Source organism: Engraulis encrasicolus, chromosome 22 (assembly GCF_034702125.1).
Source record: "Engraulis encrasicolus isolate BLACKSEA-1 chromosome 22, IST_EnEncr_1.0, whole genome shotgun sequence".
Lineage (NCBI taxonomy): Eukaryota > Metazoa > Chordata > Actinopteri > Clupeiformes > Engraulidae > Engraulis > Engraulis encrasicolus.
Genome location: NC_085878.1, coordinates 25,539,945 through 25,551,231, shown reverse-complemented (window position 1 = coordinate 25,551,231; position 11,287 = coordinate 25,539,945). Strand labels below are relative to the sequence as shown.

The 11,287-nt window shown below is 41.2% G+C and overlaps 1 protein-coding gene across 1 annotated transcript in view; it reads right to left on the bottom strand.

Moving 5' to 3' along the window:
- Nucleotides 1-6,720: 6,720 nt before the first annotated feature.
- Nucleotides 6,721-11,287, bottom strand: part of paqr5b (progestin and adipoQ receptor family member Vb) — a 12,923-nt gene continuing 8,356 nt past the window's right edge. Inside the window, exons 6-7 of the mRNA XM_063189323.1 lie at nt 10,565-10,709; nt 6,721-7,863 (exon numbers count right to left, since the gene is read on the bottom strand). Of these exons, the coding sequence (XP_063045393.1) occupies nt 7,607-7,863; nt 10,565-10,709 (402 nt within the window). The 3' untranslated portion in view covers nt 6,721-7,606. The remainder of the gene's footprint in view (nt 7,864-10,564; nt 10,710-11,287) is intronic.

Here is an 11,287-nt window from a genome sequence, read left to right as displayed (position 1 = left end):
AGAAACTTGGCTTCTGTAGGGGCGCAACCTGTAGCCTAGGGGCCCATGGCATTCTTAATTCGGCCCTGGTCACATAGTAATCAGCCAAGTATTTTCCATGGAGAGGCATGAACACTGAGAACGCCGCTAACAATAAGTGACTAAACACAGGACAACAGGCCAGAAGTAGGCCCAGAGGCATTCAGTATGGAGTTAATCACAAGGCATTTTTCCACATAGCCTACAACCTGACTGTGCCGTGCCACGTCGTGTCAAGCTGAGTGGTGCTGAGTGGTACTGTCAAACCAGCCCAGTTTGTGTTTCCATTACAAACCTTGTTACCCGGAGTACGTTTTTGGCGTTGTCACACAGCATTACTTAACATAGCAGGCTATCATATTTGGATACTACAAAGTTGATTTCTGCCTTCCATTTTCATATCACAGTAATACAGTGTTTAACTAAAGAGCATTTCAAGAGAGTTGATCTGTTGGCCACCGTGATTATTTTTTGATTCACCGTTGAGGATGAGCTGACGCTAAGTCTGGGTAATAGGCTGCGACAGACCTGCTTAGCTCGCGTCAGCCTGCCGGCTGGTTTTCGCACTGAGTTGAGCTGTGCTCAATCGAATAGCAAAAAGTGGCGGCTGAGTCGTGCTGTGTCAAGCTGTACTAGGCAGAAAACTACAAAAATAGATTCTGAGAGTGCTGATACTAAGCTTAAAAATGATATAATCAGGGTAATATCTGAAGAATTTGTGGTCTTTTGAATGTGTTCACTTTGTTACAGTAGAAAACAGAATTCAGCTCTCTCTCACCCATAGAAAGGACATGAAGGTAGCCCTTTTGAAGGCAAAATGTAAGCTTTTAGACTGTTTTCTGAACCGTTGAGTAACTTCTTGAGTAGACCTCCACTTGCACATTCTGCAAAGATAAAAATTACAAAAACGATGCCAAAAAAAACTTTATTGGTGATTTTATGTGCTTTGGCTCAGAGAAACGTGACTGGGATGGAAAACTGGTCACATATGGGACTCGCTATTCTCCATAGGCAGTGATGCAGAGACTACCCTGCTTGTTTTCTCAGGGGGAGGCCGTGCTGTTGACTTCTCACATGCACTCTAAACATTCCATTATTCCATTGTTATGTTATCACCTTGGAAACCTGGCACTCCCAAAATAACCTCCACCTGGTGTCTTTAACACGAATCATCCAAAATATTTATAGCAGGGAGCGGATCGGATGCCATATCGCTGTTGAACAAAGAGCGAGGTGGAAGTGTCATCATTAATTTGGAGCTGCCCCCGTGTAAAAGCTGCTGCCACTAATAATAACAATAACACATTTGTTTAAATACCTAATTATTGCTGCATTCATAATATCTAATTGTATTCATATTCATAATATCTCTAACTCTACATTCATAATGCAATAAAAATGTTATGGCAAAAATAAAATCATAAGAATTTGCAGCTCAACATTGATACAGACCTTCAATAATTGGATGTCATATTAATTCATATTCCTCTGTCACCGTCATTGCTTTGGAATTACAACTGATCTTATGGATAGGATCATTGCAGGCCAAAACTTTGTCACTTTTAAAGATGAGGAGTTTTGTTTGGGCTGGCCTTGAGGTGACAATGAGTTGATGAGACTGCGTGCGTGCGTGCCTGCGTGCGTGCGTGCGTGCGTGCGTGCGTGCGTGCGTGCGTGCGTGCGTGCGTGCGTGCGTGCGTGCGTGCGTGCGTGCGTCATGCAACTCATCAGCCTGCTGCCTCCACCTGCTTGTGTCACTGCATAGTCCAAGGCCTTCAATGCTTGAGCTTCCTGTGGTAGAAATGGAATGAAATCAAAAGCAGCAGCCAGACTTATTCAGTGTGGTGGCAGGAAGGACAATAAAACCCATGTGGTTTGGCTAGACAGCCCCTCAGGCCACTCACTCACTCACTCACTCACAGCCCTTTTCATTCATGCTAGTCCCAAGGCTGCTGAGCAGCCTGATCTCCAAAAATTCCGTGCTCCTGGACACAGATGTTAAGGACACGAAATCTGTGTCCAGGAGCACGGATTTTGCCAAAATTCTGTGCTCCTGAGAGAATCCTGAGAAAACACAAGACTGTGGACACATAGAGCTGTGGGATTAGCCTATAGAGAGAGCACTTCTCTAATTCCGTGTGGGCACGGAAAACAATTCCATGCCCAGGAGCACGGAATTTTGGCAAAATCCTTGCTCCTGGCATGGGCGTAATTTTAGGGGGGATGGTGGGGACATGTCCATACCACTTTTGAGATAAACCTAGCTTGTCCCCACCACCTTTTCACAAATATAATGCAAAAACAGCATATCAGGACAACTTGCCATTAAAATGTCCCCACCACTTTTCGAGCTAAACCTACACCTTTGTCCTGGACACAGATTTTGTGCCCTTAACATCCGTGTCCAGGAGCACAGAATTTTTGGAGATCATGTTGCGCTGAGATATATATTTTTTTAATCCGATAGCTCGGGATGTGATGAAAGAGAGGCTACTGCTCTCTTATGCGTCTCTTCTCAGAATGAGAAGATTAATAGTGGTGGGCTGGGGAGGATGGAAGTGGGCTACGTCTTGAGTTATTACTGTGAGATCTGCAAGGTCATAGCAATCTCTGGCTCTTAACACAAGAGTATGATAGCAGCCTCTTCAGTCGCAGGCAGCCCTATTGCATAGCCTACTACAGGTATTACTCTATCTGGATAAGGAGGGTCATAGAGCTGGTGGGGGTTGGTAGGGGAGGGTTGTTAATTGAGGTATGCTAGAGTGTGTGTGTGTGTGTGTGTGTGTGTGTGTGTGTGTGTGTGTGTGTGTGTGTGTGTGTGTGTGTGTGTGTGTGTGTGTGTGTGTGTGTGAGAGAGAGAGAGAGAGAGAGAGAGAGAGAGAGAGAGAGAGAGAGAAAGAGAGAGAGAGAGAGAGAGAGAGAGAAATATCTACGTAAAAGCGTAGTGTGTGCGTGCGTGCGTGCGTGCGCATGCGTGCGTGCGCATGCGTGCGTGCATGTGTGCGTGCATGTGTGCGTGAGAGAGAGAGTGTGTGAGTGAGTGTGCGTGCGTGTATGACTGTGACTGTGACTGTATGTGTGTTTGTGTGTGCGTGCGTGTGCATGTGTGCGTGTGTGCATGTGTGCGTGACAGAGAGAGAATGTGAGTGGGTGTGTGTGCATGGGTGCTTACGTGTGTGTGCGTGTGCACGTGTGTGTGAGCGCAAATGTGTGTGTGTGTGTGTGTGCGTGCCTGCGTGTTCATGTGTGTGACTGTGTGTTTATGTGTCTGAGTGTGTGTGTGTGTGTGGGGGGGGGGAGTCACTTTCATAAGCAACTGAGGTCTATTTGCCTCTTCGACGTCTGGCCATGTGTTTGGTCTGGCTGCCACACAGCCTGTGACCTACAATTCTGACCTATAACCGAAATTAAATAGGATAACACTTAGTGTTATTACAACAACATGCAATGGCTATGTTTGTCCACTAGATAGAGTGAGAGTGCAGCTCATACTCTAAGAGATTGGTGAGAGTGGTCATGACAGACAGACTGACATCACTGGATTCTTTCCATTATCCTCCCTTCCTCCCTTGTGGCTTGTGGCCTCGTGATGACATCGCAAGACGCCATTGATGACTGAGGTTTAATTCAGTATCTTGCAAAAGCACAATTCAAAGGCCATTTTCTCATTTGCAATGGGGATGTTACATTAACATTAACATTGTTAAATGGGGAAAAGTCCCCCTCAAGTTGTTGTGGCAAGGCTGACAGTGGAGAAACTTGTTTTGTGGAAATAGTTTTTTCTCCACAGAGGCAGGGCATCAGCAAAGCCTGAGGCAAAGCACAGGTCGAGGATGCGAGTTAGGATAATGGAATGTGCTCATTGTGTGGGCATGGGACGTGGGCATGTGTGGGCATGACATTCCCTCAGATATGCGTTTTACTCATTCTTTCTCTCCAATTTGTCTATGACATCAAAGGTCAAAACAATTGTGAAAAATCAGGGAAATTAGAAAAAACGAATACAGTGGGAGACACTGATGCAGCACTTGTTGTAGGTGCTCCTTGCACGGTCCAGGTAAAAACACCTGAATAGTCCCATGCAGAGTTGTATAAAGTAGAGATAGAAGTACTAGTACAAATGTGATTACAATTATAGTAGTATGATGATATAGTCAAGTGCATTTAAAACTTAACCCCAAAAAATTCTAACAAAAGGTTTCTCAGTGGTTTACAGTAGTATCCGATGTACTTAACAACATACTAAAAATATGCCAAAATCTGACTTCAGGAAAGGCCCTGCAACTGTGTAATATCATACTACTGGTGTTGTAGTTACGTCAGTAACTGTACTTCTATTTGTACTTCATACAACTCTAGTCTCATGCAAGTCACATAGTATGCATATGCAGATGGAACGGGGAAAAAGCTGGCTCCTACTGCAATACAAGAGAGGCAGAGACAAATTCACTGCAGATAATCAGTGTCATTAATTATTAACTTCTGTGGAAAATGGCTCATCTGAACATACCCACTAATCATTCCCTCAAGATGCATATTTACATTTAAATGACTCTCTGAGTATATGCTGATAGTAAAAAAGCAAAACAAAACCAGAATTAATGATCAGATAAAGAGTTAATATTATCCGGTACTCATCTGACAAGGAACTGTTCTTATTTGTTCTCTGATTTATTCATTCATTGGCTTACTTTATCTAATACATTAGGCCTAATTAAAAACAAAATTCATGATCTCTGCAGCAAGTACTAAATAAATGATTAATCACAATATAAGCCTTAAACGACAGGATGTATGCTTTTTAGCCTATTTATTCGTCTCTTCTCCACCTGCTGTATATCGGTATTTACAGTTTAAAAAAAAGAAATGATAAAGCCATTGTGACATGTTTTTCATATATAGCATATTTCTATCAAGGATGTCTCTAAGTGTAACGATTTAGTCAAATGGATGGCCGTACTTGCAAAGTTGTTATAAAAATGTCAATTTAATCTTGATTAAATGGGTCAGGCAAAAGTCCCTCCTGGGTATAACACAGTCAGCTATGCTATATTGAAATTAATAGGCCTCGTACTGTAGGCCTACGTGACATTCCTGATCTCCAGGGACGTCAGAGGTATGATAAACTCACCTGCACATGTTCTGACTGAAAAGGGCTCATAATGTTGACTGACAGCAAACCTGAGATGTCTTACAAACACAGAGAGCTTGGCAGATTGTAGGCATTCCACCTGGATTACAGTGGATTACAGTGGCAAAGCATTGTAACACTGTAAAGAAACAATGTTGGGGACAATCATATTTTCAATATGGGCTCAGCCAAAACACTGTAAGAGTTGTACAGTACGAGAACTCACACACCCATGTCCCATTGTTTGACCATAGAGTGTTTATTTCACAAAGAGAAAAAAAAGAGGTCAGAGGTGCACACACCTTGTCTAAGGTCAGGATCTTCACAATATGCTTCAACAAAACATAGTTTTCATCTTTGATCATCCTACAGGGTGGGGTGGGATGGGAATTGTCTTCCACTCACCAGTTTATTGAAAGTTACATTGTGCTTAGCACATGGTATGGAGTGAATTCACAATTCGCAAAGTGAATTCAGAAGCGCTTTCACCCTCTCACAAGTTGATGAGCCACTGGAAAGATTTTTTAAACATATTATGAATATTAAAATTCAGTGTAACTTTACTAGACCTGTTAGGGGGCCTGGTGCAAAGGCACTACTGGCGGCATACAAAACTATACAGTACATACACTTTATTAAAACATAAAACAGCATGATCGAGTGGATTCAACAATTCATCTCTACATGCGTTTGGCTTCAAAACATGTTAAATGACACACAGACATTCTCTTGTTCGATATTATAAATAATGTAACATATTTCGTATCCGTCCTTCTGATTAATGAATAAGTCATTAACAACTGGAAGTGCTTTATGTTATCACAGTAAAAAATAATTAAAAATCAAAAGAAAAAATACAAGAGCAGTCACGTTCTCTATACAGAGAACATTGAACTCCAGTTTAATTTCGTCATTTACTGTCAAAACAAAACGTGCGGCAAGAGAGAAGACCTGACTGCAATGTTATTTGGGCCAGCAGGCTCTACTTCATTCTTAACACAGTGTGTCACTCACTTAAATTCCACACAGCATTAAGTGTGAAAACAAGACAGGTCTGAGGTTTGACATTGACTTTTAAGACATTGAAAGCACGTGTTGCTCAAGCTGTTGTGCCTCTTTCTAACAAGCGGAAGTACTGGAAGTTTCTGTTGACAAAAATATCCTGTCACTTTAGAAACTGACTGGAAAATGTACAGTATCATCATATTAAGAAGAGCAAATAAATCAAACTACGCAATCAAATAAAATATCCATTGCTACGTTTCTATTTACAATACAAAGATATAGCAAATTTTATACATTGCTTTTCAAAATCAGCATCCTTAGACAGCAGGGTCGTCATAATTGTATAGGGACAATTAAGTTGGCTGGCCAAGAATAAACAAAGAAAGACGCTTGATATTCAATAGCAGCGATCAGCCATACAATTCCCTGTAGTAACAACTAGAGTAAGACAGCTGGCTACTCATAGCAGTTCCCAACGCTTTGCTTCACTGAGGATTGGACTGGAAAAAAATAATAATGCCCCAGCCAGCCCCTCATACAGCCCCAACCCCCATTGCTACCCCTATAAGTTGATAGTCAATTGTCTATATATATAAAAATAAACCAATGGGCCACCCTGTCTAAATTGTCGGCTGGTCCAAAAAGGGGGAAATAAAATCCAATGGCCCCTGATGACTGTCCGCTCCACCAGGAAAATGCCCTGTATGCCAGATGACAAGTTCAGCCCTGGCTTGACTTCATAGTAGCACCCCACTTCCCAAATTCACCCTCCAATCAGAGCCAATCAGAGTATACCTTTTCACTGCATGACATCATTAAGGTCATAAAAGGTCATACTACTCCTCATATAGCACCGCGTCTACACAGTTAAAAATGCAGTGTGGCCCCGGCCGTGGCTCAGACGGTTGGGGCATTGACTGTTACGCCGGGGACCAGGGTTCGATTCCGGCATGAGGTAATTTCTCGATCCTCTCCCATCTCTCAGTACAGGTACAGTTTGTCATATTTTTAGCCGTTCATTTCCAGAATTCATGCTGCTCATTCACAAATGTTATCTTTTTCAATCAATACTTACTACCACCACGAAATTCAAAGTATTCATTATGAATGAGAAAATGACACTTTTCATACAAGAGAAGTTGCCTGTTCTCCATGTCCACCACTTGGAATTTCCAGTAATGGTCATTTTTAGCTGTAAAACTTACTGTACTTTGGTCATACTAGTATATTACTGTAGTCTATTACTTAGTAAATATTCATGAAAAGATCAAATTTGGGAATAGGCAACACATAGTTGCAGCACCTACTCTGGTCATAATCCTGCATACTGTACCTTTAAGTGTTGAATTAACACTGCATTTCTTTTTTTTTTTAACTGAATCCCCCTTCCTATTCCTAACACAGTGAATATCCACAAACCTCCCCCTGCAAAGGCCTCTTGTGTCCTGAGACTCAATCTCTGGCTTTGCCTTTCTGTGCTCGTTGCGTAGTCCTGGCAGGACAGAGCAGCAGAGACAGGCTGAAGATGAGGATGATGAGAAGGCTGAGGGTGATGCAGAGGCCGGCGGCTCCGAACGTCGCCGAGAGCGTGACGGGGCCGGAGTTCTCCGCCAGCCAATGGCGTCGCTCCCTCATGTCCACCTCGATGGCCTGCATCTGGATGAGCGTCCCGATGATGCCGGATACGTGGAACAGCTGGTGACTGTGGCCTGTGGAGGAGAGATCGGAACCAGAATTAGTGTCATGGCAAAACACTGTGCGGCACTTTAGTCAGCTTCCACGGTTCATAAATGTGGCTTATGAATGTGGTTTATAAATGACGCTTACTTGCTTGTTTACTTATTATTTCTTCGGCGACCTACTTACCTAGCTATTTACTTACATACTTACTTACTTAATTACTTACATAGGCCTACTTACTTATTGGCCAAGTACTCTGAGGAATAAATTTGACTTTTGACTCTACCCATATCTAACATAGCAGCAATAAATTGAAAGAGTAGTAACGATAAAGTCCAATATTCAACACACACTGCACTAGGCCCACATGTTTGAAGAGAAATGATTAAAGTAAGTTCACTGTTGGCGCATGGGGAGTGTGATAGACGATCATCATTAGGGGTTGTGGGTTAGCTCTGACTGCCATACAAAGTAGTCTGACTCCTTGGCTTTGTGGTCAAAGTATGTTTGATAGTGTGTGGCATGGTGGTGTTCAAAGCGGAGTGGGGAGACTTTTCTCTCTTTATTGTCGGCGCATGGGGAGTCTGTGTGAATGACCTCATGGCTGGAACGTCTATTCATTACACTACTGTTCCTGTTTCACTGACTATTATCTGATCATTGCTGTGTGAGCCCTTTCTGCCTTCCCTGAGAAGTTTAAGCCATATAGTAGAGCGTTGAGAGGCATGCTGGTAGCCTGGATATTGACATTGTTTTGAAAACAAATTCCGGAAAATTCCATTTACATGAAATTAAATAATCTTTTTTTTTAACTTAATTCACCTATCATTATTATTATTTTCACTATCATTTTAGTTCATTTTATTGTATCTCATTTGTTTTACAAGTGTTTTGATACCATGGTGTATGGTGATATTGAACTTTGAATAACAACAACAACAACAATAACAGCAACAATAATAATAATAATAATAATGATAATAATAATAATAATAATATTATTATTATTATTATTATTAATAATAATAATAATAATAATAATAATAATAATAACAATAACAATAATACTTTTTCTTATTATTTTTATTCTTCTTATTATCATTACTTTTATTAATATTAATATTATTATTATTAGTGGAAGAGTGTATCCCCAGAATAGGCCTACAGCCACATTGTGAATGAATAAAGCCCTTACATGACCTATACGCCAACCGCATGCTGCCAACATTCCGTTCAAAATCAGAATATTCACTGCATGTGATCAGATAATAGACTTTTTAACGATAGGAAAATGTATAAGCACACAGCACCTAAAGCAGTTGGATGTCAGGTCTACATGGTCCTTAGTACATACATACACAGTAAAACTTACAAACCTAAGTTAAACACACTGGGTAGACCTCCATGTGAAGTGGTGGGTAGGAATTAATTATGTGTTTTTTGTTTTGTTTGTTTTTGTTGTTTTCCTTTGTCTTGTGGACAAGCGCTGTCCATTTTGTGTTATGATATGTGTAAAAGTGTATTTTAATTATGTAATTAATTGTGTAATGAATTAATAATGTAATTAATTGTTTTTAAGAATATTCACTGCATGTAACTCCAGTCAGTGTTGTTCTGCTGGTGGGCTGGATATTTCACAATGGTGTTTGGCTTTGCATTTGCTGTGAGATATAAACATGCTGAATTGTGTGCCACTGGAGTTCTATTTAGAGTTGTACATTCACAGATTTAGAATAAATGTAACTGGTGAGAGTGACTGTGAAAAAATTGAACTAATTTATTGTTGGCAGACGACGAGTTCAAGCCATACAGTAACGACTTGGTTAGGTATTACCCCAAGAAGAGTGTACTCTTTGTACTATGCACCGACACAAAAAGTACAGTGAAATGAATTTAGATTATGTACACTCAATTTTGCAATTGTAAATCATTTCATGTATGAGTTAACAGGTTGCACTATATATAAGGGGGGAAAACTGAAATCCACTGTCAAACAATATCCCTCACCAAAAGGTAATCCCAGTACAGCAAACATTTGTAATACCTAAAGCACTCTCAGTTATCGTACTACAAAGCCAGATATCCTGCTATACAAACAAATGTGTTTCCACGTGTGTTTCCATCATTCCAAATTGTGTGTGTGTGTGTGTGTGTGTGTGTGTGTGTGTGTGTGTGTGTGTGTGTGTGTGTGTGTGTGTGTGTGTGTGTGTGTGTGTGTGTGTGTGCGTGCGTGCGTGTGCGTGCGTGCGCGCGTGCGTTTCTGTGGGTGTCTTATCAGGGTAATGTTAGCTCTGTGCAATTCCATGTGTGGCCATACGCATGCGTGTCTGTGTGGTTGTCTTTGTGTGTATTTCCATGTGTGTGTGTCTGTGCATGCCCATGAATTCAAGTGTCTGCATGTGCATTTCCATGTGTGTGTGTGTGTATGTACACCAGCGGTGTAGTCTACTTTTTTGAAGTGGGTATACTGTATATTCGAGCATGTTTTGAAGTGGGTATACTGTATATATTTATGGCATTCTAAATAATGGATCAATCAATTTTAAGTGGTTATACTGAAGCCCCTAAAATTTAGAAGTGGGTATATTCCGTATACCTGCGTTCTACGTAGACTACACCAGTGATGTACACGCACACGCTTACGCTACAGTATGCATATCCATGGGTGTGTGTGTGTGTCCATGCCTTATCAGGGTGGTGTAGTGTTGGCTGTGTCATGTTGCGCCATACCTATGAAGTCGAAGCGTCCAGGGGCCAGTCTTTCGGGCAGGTGGGTGGCACACAGGAAGGCAGTGAGGAAGGCCAGGCCTATGTGGCGGTAGTGCAGCGCGTTGGCAGCATTGGTGGTGCAGCCCTCGCCAGAACACAGGAACAGCTGTACACATGCACAGGAATTATAAGTAACAGTCGAAAAGACAAGTTTTTTTAAACACATGTAAGAGGGACAATAAAGTTTTACAATGAAACAAATATCACATCAGTTATGGTATCCCCACTTATTTATTATAAAGGAAAAATAATTCAAAGCTCACTTTCTTATAGCGCACACCATTGTTACCTTGTTGAGGTACCACTACATGGGGTAAGACTTATCTTTATTCTATAGCTTAACTATTCTTGTGTCTCACTTTCCACAATCTTTGCTTTTTTATGTTTTAATCCATGCTCCACCTTGTTTTTTTGTTATCACCATCTTTGTTTGTAAAGCACTTTTGGTCAAGTTCTTTTTTTAATGCACTACATTAATGTCCCAAATACAATGAGTTGACTTAACACACCCAAACCCCACCCCTAGACATAGGCAAACATTTAGAAAGCCATAAAACAAGTCACAAGACTCCTGGGAGTGTTGAGATTTCCCCATCTATATTTAGAGACTACTAGGATAGTATGTGTTGTGAAATAGTTCAAATAACCACAGAAGACTACTCAGAGGGCCGTCTAAACAAAGAA